The sequence below is a fragment of the Neofelis nebulosa genome, chromosome 7, assembly GCF_028018385.1.
Source record: "Neofelis nebulosa isolate mNeoNeb1 chromosome 7, mNeoNeb1.pri, whole genome shotgun sequence".
Lineage (NCBI taxonomy): Eukaryota > Metazoa > Chordata > Mammalia > Carnivora > Felidae > Neofelis > Neofelis nebulosa.
In genome coordinates this window covers 133,941,921-133,966,905 of record NC_080788.1, presented here as the reverse complement: position 1 = coordinate 133,966,905, position 24,985 = coordinate 133,941,921, and the positions used below count along the sequence as shown (strand labels likewise).

The 24,985-nt window shown below is 49.8% G+C and overlaps 1 protein-coding gene across 5 annotated transcripts in view; it reads left to right on the top strand.

Annotated features, from left to right (window-relative positions):
* The window catches only part of FOXN3 (forkhead box N3), a 286,211-nt gene that overhangs the window by 55,869 nt on the left and 205,357 nt on the right, over window positions 1-24,985 (top strand). For 2 of the 5 annotated variants that reach the window (XM_058739976.1, XM_058739973.1), the window contains exons 1-2: window positions 2,655-2,961; window positions 6,477-7,033. In XM_058739976.1, coding sequence (XP_058595959.1) covers window positions 6,491-7,033 — 543 coding nt within the window. In that variant the 5' untranslated portion in view covers window positions 2,655-2,961; window positions 6,477-6,490. Of the gene's footprint in view, window positions 1-2,654; window positions 2,962-6,476; window positions 7,034-24,985 lie in introns of those variants that run through there. The other 3 variants (XM_058739974.1, XM_058739975.1, XM_058739978.1) reach the window with 2 other exon arrangements.

The following is a 24,985-nucleotide window of genomic DNA, read 5'->3' as shown; positions in this document are numbered from 1 at the left end:
AGAGAGAAATTAAGGCACACAGATGGTCCCTGACTTAACGATAGTTGGACATACAAGTTTTCGACTTTGTGATGGCGTGAGAGCGATACACCTTCGGTAGAAACCAAACTTCAGATTCTGGATTTGGATCTTTCCCTGAGCTAGTGAGGTACCTTACGATCCTCTCTCGGGACGCGACAAAGTCTCAGCTCCCAGTGGCCACACCATCAGTGGGGTAAGCAACTGATACACTACAGCCATTCTGTACCTGCACAACCATTCGGTTTTTCGCTTTCTGTACGGGTAGTCAAGAAGTTGGATGAGGTCTTCAACACTTGGCGTCAGATGATTTTGCCCCGTTGAGGCTAACGTAAGTGTTCTGTGCGCGTTCAAGGTGCACGTTCAAGTTTAGCTAGGCTGAGCGGTGATGTTGGGCCGGTTAGGTATGTTACATGCGTTGTCGACTTAGGGATATTTTCAGCTTAAAGATGGGCTTATTGGGAGGTTAACCCCATCCTCAGCTGAGGCAGGTCTGTACGTTGGAGAATGGGAGAAACCAAAAACATGCAGAAGAAAGGCAGGCTAATAAAAGACAGCTTGTCTCACCTTACCCCACCCGCTGCCTAGGGCTTCTCCTGCCCCAAGGCTTACCTGTTTTAAAGGTTTTGTTCACGTTAGGTAGGATGGCTGGTTTGGACACAGGAGGCTAAACAGCTTGCACGGAGAATTTTGAGAAGGACGTATTCCGTGCACTTGAACCCTGGGGACAAAGAAAGGACTGGAAGGAAAATGAACATGCCATTTCCCTTCCTGTAAAGAGATCTCTAGCTACGGTGTGAGGGTAGTTGGCCACGGGGAGGGCTGGGAGCTGATGATGCAAGAGGAGGAGGGAAGGGGAGTGTTTCTTCCTCTCTGGGTGGGCAAGGGGCTTGCACAAAGGTCTCTGGCCTTGATTCCTTTGATGGGGGATTCAGCAGCCTCAACTGATACACTGGAGGAGGGTCTCCACTGGAGCTCAGTCGGGCTTTTGTCACTTAAGGTCTGACGCTTAGTCTCTGGCAGAAGGCTTCAGTCGTCTCTAGCTTGTTTCTCTCATCTTACACCTCTTGCTTGATGAGTTTGGGTAGGTCCCATCAAGTGCTGGGTAATTCAAAGGGGTGGGGCTGGATGACCTCGGGCTTTCCCTGGGCCCCCACCTTGGAATCCTCTCCGGGGTGGGATCTGCCCGTTGAACTAACTGGTAAGTAATAAGGCCTGTGGGGGAATGCCTTTGCCGAAGACTTGGCACCCACCACTTTGAGGCTTTGTGAAAAAGGAATGACTCCCAGATCTATTGGGGTTTCCTTATATTTTGGAAAAAAAAAATTGAGAAGCCCTTGGGATTTTTCCTCCCCTTTCGGGGAGGTTAAAAGGGACTGCAGACAAGGGGGGTTTCAGAGGGAGATCATTCTCGACCCTGCTCGCTGGTTTTTCTGCAGTTTTCGGAAAGCTCAAGATGGCCGGCCCGCTGGCTCAGGTGGGCTTAGGTGGGGGTGGGGGTGGGTTGTCACCTGGGCTTCTCTGTGGAGGAACCTACTGAATTGGCTACGTGGGAGTGGTGTGCAATCATATTTTTATTTATGTCACCACCAGGGTGTCCTGTTGGACTCTCCTTTCGTCCTCTCCCAAGGCTGCTGGTTGGTGTGGCTTAAGCAGTGGGTGGCCGTCCTTTGGTGGAGCCCAAAGACTTGGAGTGGTGGCTGCGCCGGTCGCTGGGTGGCCCTGCGAATTGTCTGTCGGGTTCCCGAGAACTCAAAATGTGAAGGCGATAAGGCTGTTTTTTTTTTTCCTCGAGGTTTATAAGTCGGTCGCGGCGCCCAGCATTTCCCCACTGGAGAGGCCCCACCGGCGTGGCCTTTAGGACGGGCCTCCTGCTCGCCTGTCTGTAATGGCCACCCTCCCTCCCCGAGCAGACACGCGCCGGCAGACGACAGGAGGAGCGGCCACCGGGGCGGGAGGCTGCGGTGCCTTTGTGCCTTTCCTCCCGGGGCTCCAGGTGGGCGCTGGAGGAGGGCCGGGGACTGCCCCGGGAGCCCCGCCAGGACGCCGTAGTTGGGGAGAAGTGGAATCTCTTCTCCCCCTCGCAAGCCTCGCCCGCATCGTAATTCTTTTTATTTTTACTTTCGAGCCTTGTAAGGCATGCGGATGGGGTAGGAGCGTTCCGGCGACACGTTGCCAGCGGCGCAGCGCCGGCCCGCCCGCGTGGCCGGAGACCGGGGAAGGGGCAGGCCGCGCGCCGCCCGCCCGCCCGGCTGCCCGGCCCCGCCGCCCACGGTCGCGGCCGCCCCGGCTCGCGGCGCCCGCGCCGCTCACCCCCGGCCCGCGGCCCGGCGGGAGGCGAGTCCGCGCGGCCCAGGCCGGCCTGGGCCCCGGCTGCGCCCCGGGAGCGCCCGGGCGCGGCGCGCGGGGTCGACCGCGGCGAGGGGGGCGCGGGCAGGGGGCGCCCCGGCGGGTCCGCACCCCGGGCCGCCGGCGGCCCGGCCCACGTTTTCCCTCTCTCCGGCTCCCTCCGCCCCCCTCCGCTCCGTCCCTCCCCTCCGCGCCCCTCCCTCCCCGCGCTTCCCCTCCTCCTGCCTGGTCATGTGTCGCCTTTTTTTGTTTGCAGTGGAAACAATTTCTCGCCGCTCGGCGCGCCCCGGCCCGACGCGCCGCGGCGGAGGCGAGCGGGAGGCGGGACGGGGCGGGGAGAGCGGCGGGGCCGGCGGGAGGACGCGCGGCGCGCCCGGCGGACGCCGCAGGTCCCATGCCGCGCCGCGACCCCCGCGCCCCTGCCGCCCGCGCCCGCGGCCGCCCCCCGCCGCCCGCCGCCCCGGGCTCGCCGCGCCGCGCCCGCGCGTCCTTAGCCGGGCCACCAAGCGATGCCCGCTGGGCGCCCGCGAAACTTTGTCGGCTCCCGCTGAAGGGCTGCGGCGCCCCCGCGCCCCCGCGCCCCGCTCCGGCCAGGTGAGTTTGCTCCCCGCTCCCGCCGGCGCCCCAGTGGGGTTGGGGTGACTCGGGGCGGGGGCGCTCGTCCGAGGCCGTCCTGGAGGCGACCTCGCCGCTCTCGGCAGACGAGGGACTCCGCAGTTCCTGGGGGAAGGGCTCGGGGTGGGGGGCCCGGCCGGGCGGGGAGACGGCAGCCCCAGAGCGGGGAAGTTGCCCGGTCCGAAGAGTTTCCTGCCCCGACGTGCGGGCTGTTTCCCGGTGCCTCGATTTCCGAAAGACGCCCGAAGGGAGCAGAGTTGGTATTGTCCGCGGGGGACGGGATCCCCGCCGTTCCGGGCCGGGGGAGGGGGTGCCGATCTAGGGGAGACCCCAAGATGAGAAACAGGCTCCTAACAAAGATGCCCCCTCCCCCCAAACTGCAGGCTTGGCACCGGCAGCGAGCGTCTCCCGAGACCCCCGAGGCCCGACCCCTCCTCACCCCGACTCTCTAGGAAACCGTCCTCGGGCCCTGGAGAAGTTGGGGGGACGGCGGGCTTTTATTGATGTGTTTTTAAGGCTCGCCGCGGTGCGGCCAATAAAAGGTTTATGACATCTGACCGGCAGTGAAGGTATGCGAGCTCCCAATTGCCTAGTATACGGGGAGCGGAGCAGTTTCCTCGTTGCCTGGCAACGCCGCTGATTGACGCGAAACGCAGCCAATCGCCGCTCCCGCAGGTCCCCTTGAAATGTTTTTGACAAGTACAGTAGACGGGAGTGGAGAGCGTGCGTGCGCGCGCGCGCGAGCGCGCGGAGGGGGGTTACCCGGCCCCTCCAAACTGGAGACTGCCCTACTCGGCCTGGAGAGCGTTTCTTAACTTTTTAAAGTTCACTTCCAACATCTGCTCCGAGCTGGGCCAGTAATGTGTTTGTCAGTTATTTGGAAACCTTCTGATAGCGGGCAAGAAACTCGCTTTCCTGCTGCATTTTCTCCGTTAAAACGCAAATAAGATAACAAAACACAGCAAGTCGTAGAGAAACAAAAAGAGGGTGTGCGTGTGTGTGTGTGTGTGTGTGTGTGTGTGGAACGGAACCAATAGCAAACCGAAAAGTTGTAAGGAGGTCACTAGTGAATAACTATTTGCGTATCTGGTGGAGCAGATTAAAAATGTTTGCTTAACTGCAGACTCACATGATCCGGATTCTCGCTCTCTTTCTTTTTTCTTTCCCTCTAAAATAGGAGGAAAAAAAGATTTGGCAGATTATGTAGTTAGAGTATAATAATGGAAAACTCCTCAGCTGTGGTTTCTGGGAACTGTTTTTTAAAATGGAACTGTGGTGATCAGCAGGTCTTGATATTGTTGCCATGAAATGCTGGATTTATAAAGATGCAGTTAACCGTTGGAGAGCATGGGGGGATAGAAACACAAAGCAGACAGATGATTCAAGGGCACTGAAGCCTCATCACCCTCTTTTCTTGACTTTTCTAATAAAGCCATATTGCTGGCAGTGTTTGTTTAAAACAAAAGAAAACATGGAGTATAGCGTGTTAGTTCCTTTGGGAAGCTACTGACAAATAAGCACATTGAAAAGAAAGAGCAGCATGTTGTCATAGCAACAGTGCAATTAAATTACTTTACTGTCAGCCATGATATAATTTTCCTGTTTGGAAGCTCAGGAGACATAAAACTTTCATCTGGAGCTGAAGTTGGCTTCAGTGGCTGAGTAGTTGTTCTGTTTTGTACTCCACTGTGTGGATATCCCCGGTTGTCAGAAACTTGGGGTTTTTTGATGGGATCCGGGGAAGCGTTGAGAGGACAAGCCTAGCTTTGATTTGTTCATAAGGAAGGTAAAAAGCATGATCAGCTGGGTCTCTGTCACAGCCCCAGACCGAAAGACACTAGCTTATTCTAAATTGTGTCCTGTGCTACACAGGTTAGTTTCCTGATTTGACAGAAAGAAATATTCCCTGTGGATGAGCCTGAGGTATCTGAATTGCTCTCCCTCTGTCAGTCTTTGATGCCCATGGAGGTTTTCTCGCCTTAGAGTCGGGCATCTCATAGCAGCTCGTGAGCGCTTTCTCACACTTTCTGCCAGCGGGTTCTGTTTGTCTACCTTTCGGAAGAGGGAGGGGGTTGCGGTTCTCAGACACCCGAGGCTGGCCGGCCCGTTGGGTGCCTCACATTATGCTTTCTAGAATCGCATTCTAGAGCTTTCCCAGCTGAAGCGGCAGTTACTTTCAGCATAGTGTCAATGGACATTTAGAGCCTTAGGATGATCATGTCTGCTTTTGTGTTCATTCCTTTTTTTTTTTTTTTTCTAGATAGATTGCTTGATCTTCTTAGGGGGAAAATATAAAACAGACATGCTTCTTAAACCAAGCACATTGTGTGAGGGCTACAAGCGGACAGTGGGAGACCTCTCTCATTATCTTCACTGTTCTTTCTGTCTTACACTGAGTACTCGGGGGTTGAATGTGCTTTGTATCTATCGGGGTCATTCTGTTGGTGGACTGGCCACGTCCTCGTTTTCTTTTCTCATCAGAAGTTGCACTCGCTGTTCTAGGTCATTGATAAAAATGGGGGTGGCATGGCGGGGGTGCAGAACAGAATTCTCTAGCAATTTTTGTTGAATTTGCCTTCCAGTCTTGAAGCTGCCAGTTGCTCTTTTTTTTTTTTTTTTCACCAATTCTGATGTCAATTCATGGCTTGTCTTCACGTTCCCATGTATTCGTGTGGTGCCCGAAGTTACTCACTTTTTCATTTGGAGGTGTAGGGTCCCAGCAATTAAATGTAACGTCTCCCTGCGGTTCCGATCCCTCAAACTCCTTGTTAGTGCTCTTTAGATTCGCCAACCCATAATCACAGTTGCAGAGTTTTGGGTCATGACTCGGGGAGAAAAGATCAATCATATAAACCATGAGCAGACGATGCACACCGTGGTCACACTTGAATTCCGAGACGGTTGTCATGGTTTTCGTGTGGTGACAGCTCGACTTAACCTGAAACACCTGGCCTTAAACTTGGAGGTATTTTCTTTTTTGGGGGAAGGATAAACCACGAGACCGTAATAACCCAAAGCGACAGGAGTGGTGCATTGTCCTTACTCCGTAGTGTCTCTAGTGAGGCTTGGGTGCATTTTACCTGTCTGTAGATTCACGTATTGTGGAGAAACTGAGGCACCAACACTGAAGCTTTTCCCAGGGTCACAGTGAGAGTCTGTACGAATCTGGGAAGAAGCCTTTGTAGATTCTCCCTTTCTTCTCATGATGCATTTGCATATTAGAGGTGTACTGTAAATATTTCCAGTCTTGTATTTTCGAGGCGACGGAGTCACTGTGCTGCAGGCATGGTGGACGGATTTTACTTACGAGTGCTTCTCCCTGTGGTGGAGTCGTGGGTTTGTGTTACCCAGCGTCGGAGCCCTGAGATGGGCTTCCTGTAGGGCCAGGGGTCTGTAGAGGTGGCACGGGTGGGAGGTGGGCCCGGTAGAATTAGGAGGGCACCGCTGCCTCTGTTTTGGGTTTCACCAACTCATGTGTTCTCTGTGTTTACCAGGAGCCTTCACGTAAATGGGTCCAGTCATGCCTCCCAGTAAGAAGCCAGAAAGCTCAGGAATTAGCGTCTCCAGTCGGCTGAGTCAGTGTTACCGGGGCAGCGGTTTCTCCAAGGCCCTGCAGGAGGACGATGACCTCGACTTTTCTCTGCCTGACATCCGATTAGAAGAGGGGGCCATGGAAGATGAAGAGCTGACCAATCTGAACTGGCTTCACGAGAGCAAGAACTTGCTGAAGAGCTTCGGGGAGTCGGTCCTGAGGAGTGTCAGCCCCGTCCAGGACCTGGACGACGACACCCCCCCATCCCCTGCCCACTCTGACATGCCCTACGATGCCAGGCAGAACCCCAACTGCAAGCCCCCCTACTCCTTTAGCTGCCTCATATTTATGGCCATCGAGGACTCTCCGACCAAGCGCCTGCCAGTAAAGGATATTTACAACTGGATCTTGGAACATTTTCCATATTTTGCAAACGCACCTACTGGGTGGAAAAACTCAGTGAGACATAACTTGTCCTTGAATAAGTGTTTTAAGAAAGTGGACAAAGAGAGGAATCAGGTAAGCCTCTGTGTCTGGAACTGAAGGGTTCTCTTTTTGAAATGTGTAATTTCTCTCCGTGAAGAAAACATTAAGGAATATAAATTCACTGCCCTGAAGGAGTGGTGATAAATGGGCAGTTTTATTTCACTCGTTTGGTTGCAAAGAGCTTCCTTTTCCTTAAGCGCGTCAGTTAAAGAATGTTTTTAGCGTTTGTGCCAGATTGAGGGTTTCCCACTGTGGTATCCAGACGTAACCCCAGAACCGTGGTTTGCATGCCTGATTGGTTCTTAGTATCATCCCTCAGTGTGGATGGGTCCCTTTGGGTTTAGAGTGCAAACACAGGTCCATATTCCGAGGACAGCCGTTGACCGTGCGGTACGTGTATATACGTTTGAGGCAGGGTGCCGCCCCGGGCTAGGGAAAAATGGCATTTCTCTTCTTAATATTAACTTGGAGAGAGGCAGCCTCCAGGATTCTGGAATAAGTGGACGGTAATGGACATTGGGAGGTGACCAGTCTACTCCAAGGCCCAACAAACAAAGGCCCGAATTGCCTAGGTGGCACTCATAAAATCAGGCACGCACACGAGTGCCTGGCAACTTCGAAACACCCGGAGTATGAAAAATCAGGGTAAGGTCCCCCTTAGAGGTGGGCTTCCACAAGATTGAATTTGGACTGTAAAACCTTAGCTCGAGTCTCCTGGCCCCGCTACAGCGAGACTGGTTTCGAGAACTTGCTTTCCCTTTCCTGTAAGGAGTGTAACCGTGGGACTGGGATTGACCGTTAGGACTGGACCACGATGCCGTGATCGGACTTTTGAGTCCTGGAAAGAAACGTGGCTGCAGTGGGAACATAAGCCGAGAAACGTTTTCCCCACAGAGCTTTCGCGTTATTGCTGTATTTTCCGGCTTTGTTTCTCGTGGTAGAGGGATGCTGCGCCGTGTAGCCGGCAGTCTGCCTTTCACCCTTTTAGAGGTTCAGGTGTGGGCTCAGGACCCACTGTCGTGCGGGGTCGCTGGCTGTGCAATGCTGGGGCCTTTCTTCCTCTGCAGACACACGTTCCTGTTTCCAGTAGACTCTTGGGCCTGAGAAGACTCTGCTGGTCTTGGGCTTGGAAGAACTGGAATAAGGAAGCGGCGAAGCCGTATTTCTCCTTGCTGCACCTGTGCGTGTTTGTCTGCAAATGCTGTTCCCCTGGAGTTTATGCTCATGCCGGGGAGCGGGCATATATGGAAGGGTGATGCCCGGGTCCAGTGTGCAAACGTGGACCTTCCCCAGGTCCTTATCGTTACGCAGCTGTGACAATTGTGGGGCGCCGCTCTCGTCCCCGGGCGCCCGCTACACTCCTTCCTCCCCTCCACGTCTCAGAATGGGCGTTTGGAGACCGACCTCTGGACTTGGCTCTGTTCACTCCTTTAGCCTCATTGTCTGAACTAAGAGAAGCTTCCCTGTGCCCCAGTAAAGAGCCGCGTCTGTGGTACTGATAGTTTCTGCATAGGTGAGTCCTCGTGGGTAGGAGGGGAAAACCTTAGAAAGCAATTCCACGACTAGCACATAGAGGAGAAAGTGCCGTTCGGGTCCCCCGAAGCCGCACGTCGCCGATAAAGCCGCGAACAGGCCGTTTATTGTGCGTGTTACCGCATGCCTGGCTCTGTGTTGGCCTCAAAGCCAGGACACGGAAAAGTCATTTAGCAAGGGTTCGATCTGAAATGTTCAACAAGAGCAACTCCAGAGTACGCGAAGAGTCTCGGCAGGATCATTCGTCAGCCCTCCGAGTGACAGGTGTGTCGGATGGGGTGTTTGCGCGAAGGTACTGGCACACCCGCCCCCTGCTCTTCCCAGGTGACGGTTGTCATTCCGAATACACACAGATACCGCCTGTTGAAAGGGAACGGCTCTGAGGATGCAAGACTGTTAATCTTACGAAACGTTGAGTTCCGACTTCTTAGCCATGCTGACCTGCATGGACGCGTTTCTGATCAGGTGCCCGTCAGTTTTGTGGAGGGGGGGGGGGGGTTGGTTCCCGTCACCTGTGATGGTGTGAGAACAAAGCTAAGAGTGGGAGATTTCCGTCTTCTCCTCGTTCCTTGGGTTACCCTTAGGCCAGCTGGTGGCCGCGTTCGGAGCCAGATTCCCTGGGACTCCCAGCCACTTCAGGGCACTGGTGCTGGCCCACCCATTTGGGTTTTCTCCTGTGGCCAGCTGAGTGAAGGAGAAGGCCTTCTCCCTGACACTTCGCCCAGTGAAAGCCCCTTTGGCTGTACAGGTAAACTTGTTTTTTTCCCAGGGGATTTTACTTACTGGTAGCTCCCACTCTGAGGTGGGGCCACAACGCAGTGACCACGTGCACCTGAACGTTGGTGGGAAATATGTTAGTTGAAGGGGAGAATGGAAGGCTTGCAAGTTGTATTCACATTTTTTTCTTTTGAAAGTGCGGAACCCGGTTTTAAGCTTGACATGACTGTAGGAATGCAGAATCCTGTGTGATCCTTGTCCCCGAGGGGTTTGGAATGAGTCCCCTGCTGGACAGCTGCCTGGCTGGGATGCTGGAGAGGGAACTTACAAGATTGCATCAGAGTCACCGGTGGCACTTAAAAGCAATGAACATTCCTTGGCTCCTCCCTGGAGATTCTGATGCAGTAGGTTTGAGGTGGGTTGGGGACAATTGGTGGTTCTGATAAGCTCCAGGGGCGTTTCTGACATGCAGCCAGATTCGAGAATCCCTGAACTAGATGCCCTTTTGGGTTCTTTCCAAAGCTGAGATTTCATCAGGAACAGCTCATGAATGAACAAGTTGGACAGAGTAGACAGTTTTGCTTCCATTTTTTTCTCTTTTTTACATTTTATCTCTTAGAGGACTTAAAAAGATACATAAGGACTTAGAAAATGGCTACAAGAGATAGAGTTTTATTTTTCTTCTTTAATCATAAAGAATTTGAAATATCCACGTAGAGAGAGTAGCATGATGAATCCACGTCACCCCCCCCCCCCCCCATTGCCCATAACCAAATTCAGTGGTTAGCAAGGGGTTGTTGCCCTTCATTCATTGTTTTGTTTTGTCTGTTGCTCAAGCAGATCCTGGGTTTCATGTTGTTTTATCCCAACATACTTAGATATGCATAAGAACAATCACCTGGGGCTCCTGAGTGGCTCAGTCAGTTAAGCTACCGACTTCAGCTCAGGTCATGATCTCACGGTTTGTGGGTTCGAGCCCCGCGTCGGGCTCTGTGCTGACAGCTCGGAGCCTGGAGCCTGCTTCAAACTCTGTGTCTCCCTCCGTCTCTGCCCCTCCCACACTCATGCTCTGTCTCTCTCTGTCTCAAAAATAAATAAACACTAAAAAAAAAAAAAATTGAAAAAAAACCCAAAAAACAATTGCCAGTTTCTTCCATAACTTCAATTGCCTGCGTCGCCCCAAACAAAGTGTGCACTTCCCTAGTATCACCTGATACCAGGTCCATATCCAGAGATCCCTGAGGGTTTACATGACGTTCATTTGAATTAGGATCCAAACGTGGTTTATGCAGTGCAATTGGCTATTAAATGCCTGTCGTCCATTTTCATCCACAGCAGCCCTACGCCTCTCCGCTTTCTGATGTCTTTCCTTGTCAAGGAGACCATCCGCTGGGCTGCAGATCGCCCCACATTCTGTCTGCTTCGGGTGGATTGTATTTAGTATGTTCTTCTGTCCCCCCTGTATTTTCTGTGAAATGGAAGTCAGTGCTCGAGGCTGGATCACGTTCCGGGTTTCTTTCCCCTAAGAATACTTCATGGGCTCTTGTGTGTTCCAGCATCCAGAAGGCTGGTTGACCCCTCCTGGGGGGGACGCTGAGCTTGAACTGTGGGTTCACATGGGATCGGCTGCCACCGCCTCTGCAGAGTTTCCTTCCCACCAGCTTTTCATCTTAGGGTTTCATCTATGGATGACCTTTGCCTGAATCAATCAAGGTAGAGTTTCAGAGTCTGAGATTAAGTTTTATAGCTCCTAAATACAGATCTTAGCTAGGACTGTAAGATTAGCATGTGCTAACCTCTCGGACTACTTGTAAAGGGGAAGTAAAGTGGACTTCTTTTTTATAGACTGGGGATTATAAATGGTTCAGGTATGTGTGTTTCTATTTCTGTGCTTTTTCTTTACTCTCTTCTTACCAATTTAACAAAAAACATTGTTGTCACAAGACAGTTTATAAAGGAAACACTGTACAAAGATATGTTTATTATATTGAGGGCTGAGTGCTTCATGCTTCATTTTTTGTTTAGTAATCTCTATGTGCAACTTGGGGCTCAGACCCATGACCCCGAATCACACGCTCTTCCGACTGAGCCGGCCAGGTGCCCTGGGTTGAATGCTGTCCAAGATTTTGTTTGTTTAGTTTTTAGATTCTTTTTTTTTTAAATGCTTATTTGTTTGCTTGTTTAAAAAGCATTTATCTTTATTTATTTTGAGAGAGAGAGAACACAAGTGGGGAGGGGGAGAGAGAGAGAAAGAGAATCCCAAACAGACTCTATGCTGTCAGTGCAGAGCCCGATGCGGGGCTCGAACCCACGAACTATGAGAGAATGACCTGAGCCGAAATCAGGTATTGGATGCTTAACCAACTGAGCCACACAGGTGCCCTGCTTATTTTATTTATTTAGAGAGAGCAAGGGAGCGTAGGAGAGGGGCAGAGAGAGAGGGAGAGAGAGAATCCCAAGTAGGCTCCACATTCTCAGTGCAGAGCCCAGTGTGGGGCTGGAACTCAAGCACAGTAAGATCATGACGTGAGCTGAAATTAAGAGTCAGGCGCTTAACTGACTGAGCCACCCAGGCACCCCTAGTTTTCAGGTTCTTTAATGGAAACTCTGACTAAGAAAAAGTGAAGAACCACCTGTTTCTACAACACTAGAAGACATAATGTGGAAAGACCTGTGAACTTTCCATATGCAGTATTCCACTTCCTAACTACAGTCCTGTGAAGTAGGTCCTATTTTCCTTCCTAAAATAGGTGATGAGTGAAGCTCAGAGTGCTTAAGGAACTTGCTGGAGGTCATATAGCTAGTACCTAGCAGAGCAGGAATTCACCCTAATTCCCTCCAGCTTGGAAGGTCCTGTGCTTACATTAAGCTGGGTGCTTGATGAACCTTTCTCGGTTGACAGGCTATTAGAGATGATCTCTACATGCTTCCTCAAAGTATTCTATGAACATGAGTGATAGGGACCTCAAATAACCCCAGGAAACCCAGCGTTTACTTTGGGGCTGTAGGATAGAGAAAGGTAAATATAGTCTTTTTGTGCTGTTGAGATGGGGCCAGATTCTGTCTTTGTCAGCAAATGGGGAGATGTGATGTCTACACGAAGTCTGCCACTGCCCTCTCAGCTTCCTCTTTGCAAGAAATGCCCCGGGTCCGCTCCACTGGTCTGGCCCAAGCTCAGAGTCCCCTCTCCATGCACAGATACTGTTTACATAAGCTCTCTTTCCACTTCCCAGCCAGCCCCCTTGACGCTTTGCTTTTCCATCCTGCTGGATGAAATTCTTTTTCTTTTTTCTTTTTTTTTTTTTTTAATGTTTATTTTTGAGAGAGAGTGAGCGGGGGAGGGGCAGAGAGAGGGGGACACAGACTCTGAAGCAGGCTCCAGGCACTGAGGTGTCAGCACGGAGCCCGACGCGGGGCTCGAACTCACGAACTGCGAGATCGTGACCTGAGCCGAAGTCAGACGCTTAACCGACTGAGCCACCCAGGCGCCCCTGAAACTCTTTTCCAAAGGCAGTTGGGAAAATAAGGCAGCGTCTCTTATGTGGTAGTACCCCCATGTGCACGGTCGCCTCTAACTCCCTCCTCTTGGTGGTGTAAACATGGAATCAAGAGCATTTCCCTTTCCCGTGATGCTAGTCAATGTACCCATTTAATTGGTGGCCGGTGCAGGAAGAAGAGAGGACTTCTTTTATTTTGGATAAGTAATGCCATTTGAAAGACTGTGTAGTCCGATTTTGAGGGCGAAGTTCCTAAAAATCAGGGTCATGCTGGGTGGTGGGGTGTGCAAAAAACGGGATGGAGATTCTTGTGAAGTCTCTGGGGCAAGTGATGATATTGCGCATCCCCGAGTGCAGGCTCCGGGCACAGCAGCGGGGACACAGCCTCTCTCTCGCAGGCGCACACTGCCTAGCACACTGTTTTCTGTTGTCTTGGGTAAATAGTAGACTTTGCCTCAGAAGGTTGGGACTTTACCAGGGTCTCCGAGGGGCTTGAAGTAAACATAACCCCATGTTGCAGGCCCTGGAAGAGGAGGCTTTTCATACCAGCATCCTCTGTCACCCCAAGAAGTCTGTACCGCCCTTGGCCATGCTCTCCCACCAACCCTACCAACTCTGCTCCTTCCTGATTCTTCCAGGTATCGGATGCCTTGGCCTCGGGGGGCGTTTCTGGTGTCCTCATCTTGCCAGCTGTTCAGTGTCTGCCTATTCATTCGTTCAGCAACTTTTTTAAAGTATCTGTTACGGTCAGTACCTACTTTGCTTAACTACACCAAGTGCCGAAAGGGTACAGCGTTGAATGGGTTGTGGCTACGGCACCGGCCAGTGGTCCAGTGGGCCCCACCTGCAGAATTTCCTTCTAGCTTCCAGAACTTACCAGAAGAACTTACCCTTCCTTCAGCATGCCCGCCTTCATTTACTTGTTTCCTGTTTCTCACATCATTCCTTCCTGGCTTTTTTGTTTCACAGATGCACTGCTTTTTCAGTCCCCACAGTGACTCCTGTTATTGACGGTGATAAGGATCCCGACAAGTCTTCTGGAAAGCTTGGTTCTTCTGGACGTGAGGGCCCCATTGGTGTATCTGTCCAGTAGCTCTCCCCGTGAACTGTTCAAAAAAATGTTGCATTCTCTTTGGTAGGGCTTTGTGGTACCTGGCAGGCCTATGGGCTGCTTCTTCATTGATACGCCGCCTGGATATCCAACCAGCAAGAAATTGCTCTCAGAACCTCCCCTGTTGAGCTGAAGAGCTTTGGGATTTCCCTTTGAAATCATTTTAGCTGCAGGATAATTCTCTGCAGTAAATAATATGGGAAGTTGGCACACTGACCTCCTATTTGAAAGTCATGGGTTTTGCTTCTTTCACAAGTAGTGGTGGGTTGTTTAGATTAATCCATACTCTCTCACCTTGCCCTTGGTCATCTTCATGCTCTTAAGCTTTGGCAAGATGATGGCAGCTCTTAGGTTTTATACAAAATTCCACCATCTTCCCAGTGGACTTTTCAGCACTTGAAACAGATGATTATATATTTTTAAAAGGCTAGTGTCATGTTAACCCTTGTTATCCAAGGGTATCCTTGTCACTTTTAACTTATTTGTCACTTGTCTCAATGAATACTTCTTACTGGCCCTGTGAGGATTTATCTTTTGGCTGTATTTGGTTCAACCCTGGCCTGAAGTTATCATCAGAATTTACCAAGTTGTTCCTGTGGCCTGCCTCTATATTGGTAGGCCATCAGTAACTTTTTACCTGTGATTTCAGGGACACCAATGGCCCTTTGCTGTTACAGAATAGTTAGTCTATTCTGTAGAATTATTTGGCAATGGGAAAGGTTAAGTTAAAAAGTGAGATTTGGGGGCACCTGGGTGGCTCAGTCGGTTAAGCAACCGACTTCGGCTCAGGTCACCATCTCATGGTTCGTGGGTTCAAGTCCCGCGTCAGGCTCTGAGCTGAGAGCTCAGAGCCTGGAGCCTGCTTCGGATTCCGTCTCCCTCTATCTCTGCCCCTCTGCTGCTTACGCACTCGCTCGCTCTCTCAAAAATAAATAAGCATTAAAACAAAAAAACGAGATTTGGTTCTTGCCCCCTAGGAGCTTACAGGAGATATACAGGAGACATAATAAAAATAAAAAAAGAGTAAACCACCACCAGTGTGGGAAGCATGCCCGATCCATAAGTGATAGGTGTCATTGGAGAAGAAGCTTTTCTTCCCCAAAATGGGGCACTTGGAGCTGAGATAAAGCTAGCAGTGGGCAAGTTTTGGATACTCCTTATGGGGGAGGTACTTGAATAAATTCACAAAACATTCTTCTGGTGTGGGAATGAGCACGTGACCTTCAAGAATGGATTCGTTCGGATGAGGTTGGACTATTTATTCCAGAAAATCCAAACATGAGTGAGTTAAACAAGTTAGAAGTGGATCGCTCTGTCACATAAAATAAGTCTTGAGGAGTTGGACAGAGACCCAGATTCCATCTGTCTTTCTGCTCTGCTGTTCTTAGTGCACTGCTGGTTTCCATTCTCAGAGCCTTCTCCTGGTCCACGATGACATAGCTGGCCTGTTGTCCATTTGGGAAGTAGGAAGGGGGGTGTGGGTGCAGGGAAGGACCAAAGTGGGGAGGTCCCACTGAGCTCGCCGTTTTAAGGAGCTTTTTCAGAAATCCCACATTCTGCTTTCATCTATCTCATTGGCTATACTGTGGTCACATGACTGCAAGGAAGGCTAGGAAAGGTCGTCTTTTAGCCGGCCCGTTGCGATCCCGGATAAAAATGTTGGTTTTGTTAGTAAGCAAGCGCGGGCTTTTCTGTCACAGAGGTCTAGAGGAGATGAATGTTTCTGGACCCAAGGCATGTGTTGGAACAGTCGGAGAAAAGGAAGGAGAGAGATGGGTGGTCAGGGAGGTCATGTAAATAAGAGTGAGGCGTTGGTAGGGGAGCTAGGACCGGAAGGGGAAAACTGGTTTGCTCTGCTGATTTAACGAAAGCAGAGACGCCGACCCTTTTTTTTTTAAACATTGCAGTTCACCAAGGTTTTGCTTCAAGATATTCTGGTTAAATTGCATTTAATATTTTCCAAAGCAATAGCTTGATAGAGGTGAACCGTGCCGAGTATGATAAGAAGAAAAGCAGGGAAAACGCATGGTTGAAGATAGAGAGTGGCGTCAAGTCGTTTTTTAAATAATAACTTGCTGGTTTGCTCTGCGAGGCTGCGGCCCGTCCCAGGAACGGAATGACGTCTTTGATGTGTGTGCGCGCGCGCACTTGCGCCTGTGAACTCAGCGGGAGACCTGTCAGTTACCCTTCCGAGTCGTCCTCCGGCCCCTACCGGATAGGTGCGCTTCCGCTCTGCACCCAGTGGGCTTGCGTGCAGTGTTGCCTTGCATTTACCGCAGCTCCGTGAAGTGCCTCGCGCAGGCTGTGTGTGCTCCTCAAGGGACAGGACCGATAAGTGACTTAACTAATGTCATTAGACAGAAAACAGCTAGAAGAGCGTTTGTACACTTTGTTTTTGGGGGGGTGGGGGAAGGCCGAGTCACGTGAGCACCACTCTAATGGTGGCTAGAGTAGAGGGGGGGAAAAATCCAGAGTCTCCTGAAATCAGAGCACAGCAATGTGGCACCCAGCCGGGGTAGAGTCACACGAAGTACTCTCAGAGTACTTCACGGAATGCCGAGTTCTTTCCAGAGTCTTCCGCAGATGCAAGTCATGTAAAGTGAGAACCTGTGTTCATAGCCATGATTCTAAGAACCCGCAGAAGCGTTAGTTTGCAAACTAAAAATTAGACTCTGCATTTACAAAAAAAAGTAGCTCCGTCATTTTAGAAGCACTTATCATTCATGCCACATATCTGTGTGGAGTGCAAGGCACAGTTTTGTGTGCTGAGGATATTGAGGTGACCTGTGGTAGTTGTTACCTGGCTATTCCAGACTCTCCACAGGATAGGGAGGAGGGGAGGGGAAGCACATGTTAAACAGGAGATCTATACATAGACACATAGGCAATGTATCAGATAGTTATAAACACAATGAAGAAAATAAAACAGGATATAATACACTGGAGAGGGGTGGGAGGAGGGTGGGAAGTTTCCTGGAGGTGCTGATGGGGCCATGCCTTAAATGGCAAGAGAGATGCAGCTGTGCAAAGACTGGAACAGAGAGAATATCAAGTGCAAAGGCCCTGAGGTGGCAACAGCTTGAACAGTCCAGGGGACAGAAAGAAGGCCAGTAGAAAGTATACTAAAGAGGGAGAATGAGATGTTTTATTTTGTGTATTTTATGTATGTTTATTTATTTTGAGAGAGAGAGTGTACACAAGCAAGTGATGAGGGGCAGAGAGAGAAGAGCGGGAGAGAGAATCCCAAGCGGGCTCCCTGCCACTGCCCACAAGGAGCCCCACGCAGGGCTGGCTCGATCTCACGAACCCTGAGATCATGACCTGGGCGAAATCAAGAGTCGGATGCTCAACTGACTGAGCCACTCAGGCTTACCAAGAATGTCATGTTTTAAAGGGACATCAGGGAGAAGCATCTGTCTGGGGTTCCCGTGGTACAGGTTATAGATGACAGAAATGATGTCGGCTGAGACCAGGATTGGGGTTTGCAGATGAAGGCTTGCGGGGCAAACGAGGGTTGGGAAGTGGGAGAGAGGTTGGAACAAAAATCCTGTTTTGGCCATGTTAAATTTGAGGTGGCTTTTAAGTGGGGCTATCAGGTTGGAGGTTTGATATGTGGGTTTCAAGCTTAATAGAGAAGTCAGAGCAGAGGTATAAATCTGGGACACATTAGCGCTTAGTTGGTGGAAACTAAAGAGGATTTCTGGATTACCTCTCCATCAAAAGGGAGGAAAAAAATCAAACCTCTATTTCAGTTCATCCTGAAAATTATATTTCCATTACTGTCTGACCAGGGAATTCATTTTAGGGTATATTCAGCTTGGGGAATAAAAACAAAAGAGGTTTATATTTAGAGGGAGAAATTCAGAATTATTTCAGAAATAACTCACCTGTACTTACTGTAGTTCCTGCCCTCAGTTTTGCAGGCAGGAAACAAACCTTTGCTTTTGGTAATGAGGCTGTAATTTCTAAATGGGCTCGGGGCCGGTGGCGTCTCCGATGTGATGAAACGGACTGTAGTAAACCTCCCATTTAGCAAAGCCCCCTAACCCATGACTTCTCTGGGTTCCCTGCCATCTGGTCCCTGGCTGGAGAGAGGAATTTTTCTTGTATATGTGTTTCCATAGCAACGAGCTTGCAGTTGATATGGAAAGTAAGCAGTTGCCTTAGCAACGGAGTTGCTGATGTGGTGGCTCCCGGGCTTTCACGGGAAGGATAAGCTGACCAAACTAGTTTAGATGCATCGTGTAGGGCAACGTAACGTAGGGCTGCACACGCTGGCCCTTCCAGTGTGAGATCAGTTCTGCCTTAAAAGAGATCGAGGCCCCTCCCTCTTCCAGAAGGAAGGCTTACTGAGGTAATAAATCAGACAAAAGTAGCTGCTGTCGGTTGAAATAGATTATAAGAGGGATTTCCCAGCGGAATGTGTTTAGTTTCTCTGAAAGGAGAATGTTGTAGTCGGGGCACATTTGGTCTCGAGGAAAAGCAAGCCACCCAGGTTGGCATAAGTAAAAGAGTGTTTGTCCCAAAGATACAACAGTCAGTCCCATGGGCTGGCGGCGAGGAGCAAGGGAGCAATCTCGGGTCCGTGGTGGTTGGAGCCGTTCCGTAGGTCCCTCTGCGGCCACAAGGGATGCTCATCCCGCCTTTCTCTGGGGATGTGTTCCAGGCTCTTCTTGGCAGTCTGGCTTCCTGTGTGGCTGTCGATTTCTGCTTCTTCACACCGTTGGCTTGCTTGTGATGGAATCTTGGTGCCATCTCCCTCAACGTGATGGCCCCGGTGCCTAGTGACATCAGCCCCATCATTTCTGTGCAGTGTCTGTCATAGTTCCAGACACGCGGACTGGGTCTTCCTGGGTTAGATGTCCAGCTCTGGTCAAAACAAGGGCAGGGTCCCTGGATCCACATAGCTGCTGGGACACCCCGTCCTTCATCTGGGCTGGGCTGGGGCTTGAAACATGCCTGCAATGAAAAATTTTCTTGGGAAGCCCTTGGTCTTTCAAAAACTTTTTAATAACGAAAATAAAAATAATGAGGAACTTTTGACCGTTTTGTACTTTCTGCTCCCCTTTGCGTGTCCTCAGGACAACTCTCCCAGGTGATGGAGACTAATACACCAGAGGCCTCTGGGACTGTCCCAAGGCTCCCTTCTGCCTCTCTGTCGTTTCTGCTGTGACTTCATCTTCCTTACGTTTTGTTTCCATAGATCGGGGGCTGGCATTTCCCAAACTAGCAAAGTTTTTCTTTGGTGGCTACTTCTTCCTGCTAGCTGCCCTCAAATTGCCTATAATCACAGGGTTGAGTGATTACCCAGAATTATGAACTCTAGCCCCCCTGTTCTAGACAGGAATAAATGTCATCTATCCAACACAAGTTGTCCTGATTTTCAAGATCAAGAGATTGAGTAATGGTTCTTGTTAACCAGCTGATGTCACCACATTGTGATTTTCACCATGGGGAAAAATGCGATTATTCTGTGCCGGGGACTGGCATAGAAATACAAAGAGATTCCCAAACTTTGGTGTAGTGGACTGGGCAAAGATAAAGAGAGACTAGGGGGGTTAAAAGTGGCGTTTGCCAGTTGCCGAAGGATTGACCATGGCCAAGATTACGTGGTTTAGAAATCCAGAGGAGAAAAAGATCCCTAATGGTTAGCGGAACCAGGGTGGGAGTCCTGGAGAGGGCACAGAATTTCATTAGCTGGACTTTTCAGGACGGCCAGGGGAGGGGCTGATGGCAGGGAGAGAAGTCATGAGTCACCAAGTCATGAACTTGTACCACGGGGTGGGGGGTGGGAATGCATATGGGGTAGACAACGTGAAAACAGGAACAGATATTTTCACAGGGCTTACGGAAGGCTGTTTCGAGTTGTGTGAGGCATTTGTATCTGTGATCTTCTAACTTTCCAGCAACTGCAAGTAGATATGATACTCTTTTTACAGGTAGGGGAACGGGCTCAGAGAGATTCAGTGGCTTGCTAGGCTGACATGGCCAGCTGCCAAACCGAGATGTGGGACTTCTTTGCTTCTCCTTTCCCCCAGCTGGCCAAAGCAGAGGGCTCCTGTGGGAGAGAGAGGGACACAGGTTTGGGAAGGTGGTTGGAGCTGGACCGTGGGGTTCTTGAGGGCCACGCCCAGGAAGTCTCAACTTCGATCCAAAGGCGGTAGGGGGCCCTTGGACATTTCTGAGCACAGGTGCCCCATGTGCAAAGAGGGCAAGTGCTTCCTGCTTATGCCTTCGAGGTTTATGAAGCCGAAGCCCTGTTGTGTCCACGCAAAAGGCCACAGCGGTCACTGAGATGATTTTCTGTAGATTGAACAAACATGGACCAGATTTTGACACAAACGCAAACCCCGGTCTGCGACTTCTTTTTCATCTTAAGTGTTTGGCTCTTACTTTTATTTAATGGAACCTGTATTCATTGACCGTTGCTTTTATCTGTTGGTGCCACCCTTTCTCTTAGCGGCTTGACCATTCTGGAATCCGTCCAGTTTATAGAGGGATGGAATGAGTGACCCACTCCCGCAGCACTCCCCGGTGGCGTTGGTCAGTTTCTGATGTTGGAGTAGATTTTTCCCTCTTGCTATTTGAGACGGTAATGTCTTTTCCCCTGCGACATTATAGGTAAGCACAGTAATATTCATCTTTTATTTTTGTAGGATAAAAAGGCTGGGTTAGGTGATTCTATTCATTCTTTTGTTCATTGAACCACATTGAGTTCTTGGAATGTGGAGGACCTTGCATTAGGTGCTGTGGGGGTGGGGGCGGGGCACAGAGAGGTGCAAGTCTGGGTCCTTGGGGGACACCTTGGGGTCATCCCCAAAGCTTTCCTGTTCTTGAATCTCACGCCCAGTCAGTTACAAAGATCTCTTGAGTCTACCTCCTAGATGTCTCTCTGGTTATGCCACTCTCTCCGACCTCTTCTGCCGCTCATCTTTATTCTTGGTTGGACAGCACAGGGGCCTCCTGACTCTTCCTCCTTCTCCTGCCTGTCTCCCCTCAAGTCCATCTGATAATAGTGCTACCAGAAGCTTCAATACACAAACGAATGCTGTCACAGCCCTTTGAGTGAGTTGTCTCGGAGTGTGGCTCTGACCACCAGCATTAGAATGATCTAGAATGTTTCTTAGAAATGCAGATTTCTGGGGGTGCCTGGGTGGCTCAGTCGGTTGAGCCCCAGACTTTGGTTCTGCTCACGGGCTCGAGCCCCACGTTGGGCTCTGTGCTGACACCTCAGAGCCTGGAGCCTGCTTTGGATTCTGTCTCTGTCTCTCTCCCCCGCTGGGGCTGTGTCTCTCTCTTTTCTGGACCTTAGCCTGGATTTACTGAGAATTGGAAGTGCCTGGGAATCTGCATTTACGCAAGCTCCCAAAATGATTCTTTTTTGCACTGAAATTTAAGAAGCAATGTTTGGAGGACCCAGTTCACACCTTTCAGCAGGGATTATAAAATCTGCCTTTCTCATCCTTTTTGTTACGGAAGATTTCAGTACCGTACCATAATGGACTACAGCTACAATGTAGCTATTGTGGGAGTCACCACACCGTGTGTACCATTAACGCGGGACCCATCTTGTTTCATCCTTCCTCCTCGTGCCCCTTCCTGCCCTCCTTGCTGGATTATTTTAGAGTAAATCCCAGGCATCATATCATTGTATCTACAAATATTTCAGAATGTACCTCTAATCCATAAGATCTCTCTCTCTCTCTCTCTCTCTCTCTCTCTCTCTCACACACACACACACACACACACCCCTGAAAACCATTATCACTCCTAAAAACAAATTAACCACGATTCTTTACTACCACCCAAAGTCCAGTTCATTTTAGAATTTATCTGATTGTTAAAAAAGAAATTCAGCAGCGGTTTGTTTATTCAAATTAGAATCTAAAGAAGGTCCACATATGACATTTCATTGATGTGTCTCTTACATTTCTTTTTGATCTGTGCTCCTGCCTCTTCTTTTCCCTCACCATTTAAAGGAGGCTGTTTTCCCTTTTCATCCTCTTCTCCATCATTATTCTGCTGTTCCAGTCTTTTTTTCTTTTCTTTCTTTCTTTCTTTTTTTTTTTTTTTTGCCATATCTCAACACTCCCTGTTCCCACAAAGGCCACGTGGTCTAATGCTGACTTTCACTTGCATATGCTATTCTCCCTCTGCCCAGAATATTCTTCCTCCTCTTTTCTCCTCCGGATGCTGTGTTCTCAACTTGGATGACCCAGCTGGGCTGCACCTCTGCAAAACCTTCCGGAACCGTCCCTTCTCATTGCGGCTTTTGTCTCCACTTTGCCTATTATTTCATCACCCCCATTTTGCGGTGTGATTATCTCCTTAGTATCTGTCCCTGCCAGTGTTCCCTTTCACATCTCTCCCCACCCTGAGATGGAGGGCAGGGACCACGTGTTACCCAATTTTGCATCGTTGGGGGTCGGCACATTGCCCAACATGTAGTAGATGCTCTTGGAATACCTTGTGAGAGAATGGGCAAGCCATCAGCCACCAATTCAAGTACTTATAATAGACTTAGGTTCAGCTTTTTGGGAATACTTGAGTATCGTGTACTCTGCATGAGTAGCCTTCTCGAATTAGGGAGAATACAGCTTCCTTACCTTTTGTTGTCTTTTCGGTCCGCTGTAAGACTGGGTTTGCCCAGGTAACTGCCTCTGTCTGCCTACACTGGCCATCGGCTGGCTTCCTTCCTGCTGTTGTCATCACTACGACCGTATTGTCAAGAGTTAACAAAAGGAGGAGAGTCTTAGCATTGAATGTGCTGACCAAGGAGTGTTTTACAGTAGGTAGAGAAAGAGGTGGTTCAAGAGATATCAGAGAACTGACCCTGGCCCTGTGAAACTCACTTCATTGTAGATGACACCCAATAGTCTGTCACTTTCGTGAGAGTGAACGTAACTACAACAGATTTTCTTCCCTGTAGTGTTCCCTGGATTCTTGGCGATCTCTTCCTGGGATCCTAGGAGGCCATGTTGATTTATAGACAGATTCTGAGGTCCATGCAGTGCAGATGACTTACTAAAACCCCATATATCCGGGTGAAGAGCCCAACTCCATCGCCTCTCGTCTGATGCTCCTGACTGCACAATCTTACTGCTTCACTTATTCCTTGAGATTCTGATTAATTGGAAATGGACATGAACTTGTGCCATCTACATAGGGTTTATTTTCCTTCAAGCGTCCTTTTTTTTTTCCTTTAAGTTTGTTTATTTATTTTGAGAGAGAGAGAGGGAGAGAGAGAAAGGTGGAGAGACAATTCCAGGCAGGCTCTGCACTGTCAGCACAGAGCCTGATGCAGGGCTTGAACTCACGAACTGTGAGATCATGACCTGAGCCGAGATCAGGAGTCAGAGGCTTAACCAATGGAGCCACCAGGCGCCCCTTCCTTCATGTGTCTTATTTTGAGTCACTGGATGTACTAATTTTTTTAAAATAAATGATTTCTCATTTCTGTTTGTGATCTTTGAAAATATGCTCAAAGCGGTCAGATTTTTTTTGTTTCGTTAACTACTCAGAATACCCTTGAATTTTAGTTTTTGCGTGACTCTAGAGACACTATTTTGAGTTACCTGCCAGTTTCTATTACAGCCGTCGATAAAATCCACACAGAACGTTGCTGGTGATCAAAGGACCTGATTCTGGTAGTTGATACAGATATTCCGTGTAGGGAATGCACATTGCCCAGAAGCACTGACAGGTGTCATCAGACAACTGTTGGGACATTTTTTTTACTTGAGTATCTGTCCTGATTACCCCTACATTCATTATCTCTGTTTTTTGACTTATGTGAAAGCTGCTCCCCAATCCTTATGGATCAGTTTCTATCTAGGGGAGCGGTTTCTCTGAAATAATATTAATAAGTAGTAAGGTAATGATACCATTCTTATATGATACCGGAAACACTCTTATAACTCATTCCTTAATTCCACGAAGGTTGATCTCATGCTTATAAACAGGCTTTGTGCGAGGCATCAGGAAAACGAGGATGATTTCAGTCTAGTGGGAGAGGTGAGCACGTAAAGAAATACACATACAACACGGCATACGACATCTGAACCAAGTGCTATGGGAGGGCAGAGGAGGTGGTGACTGCCTCTTGGTGTTTGTATGAATTGATGAGCAAGGTTTCTGTTGCATGGAGAGGGTTAATAGGAAGCTTGGAACGTGCACAGAGAGCAGAGTAGATGCTTAGGGTCTCTGCATTCTAGAGTTAACTTGGTCACTAACGTGTGACTAGGACACGTGCCTGCATCTCTCTGAATCTTAGAGTTCTCCGTTCAATTCAGTGAGCCTTCTCTGGTGGGCCCACTCTGTTTTTTCAGTGTGTTTGTTTGTTTGTATGTTTTCTCCCCCCAGTAATTCACATGTAAGCTGAGTTGGCTTAGATCCATGGTTCCCAAACTGGTTGCCACAGAGGCAACCTGATTATCCTCCCTAGTCCATGCTTTTGTCAGACACCCAGGATGACCACCAGTCACAGGTTCTGATCTGCTTCAGACCTCCAGTGGCAACGTGATGTGCTGAGGAAGAACATTCCTGCCCAGGGCACCGGAGCCAGGCATGGCAGCTCGCACGGCAATGTTGTACATGAACATATGATTTCCGAAAGGCTTTGGGAAAGTGACGCAATGAAGCCCCGTCCTCACACCGCTCACTCTGCAGAAGACCGTTTCCATTTGGGAAAATGATGCTAGGATGCGTGTTATCTGCAAGCCCCTTCTTGTGCCATAATTAAAATGTATGAAATCGTGTGGATGGGGGCTCACCAGCTGTGCTTAAGTTGGATCTCGTGTCTCCCCGGGGCCCACCGTGTCTTTCGCTCTCTCCTGCATGTCACAGCCAGCAGTTGGGACCCAGATCTTCTGGGCACTCTCCCTGGGTTCCCGGCACCCCAGGATTAGGGGCTAGTAGCCCCCAGTATCCTGCTCCTGTGGAGATGGAGTTCTAGAGTGTGCATGGCCATGCGGGCACCATTGGCACACAGTGTACCTGGCCAGATCTCTTCAGCCACCACGTCCACGGTAGGCTCTTGGTCTCTTCTCTGTGGACGTTGCTCTTGATGGGATGTCTCCCGTATCAAAGAGCGTTTAATAAACTTCCACTGAAGTCGGAGGCTGTGAA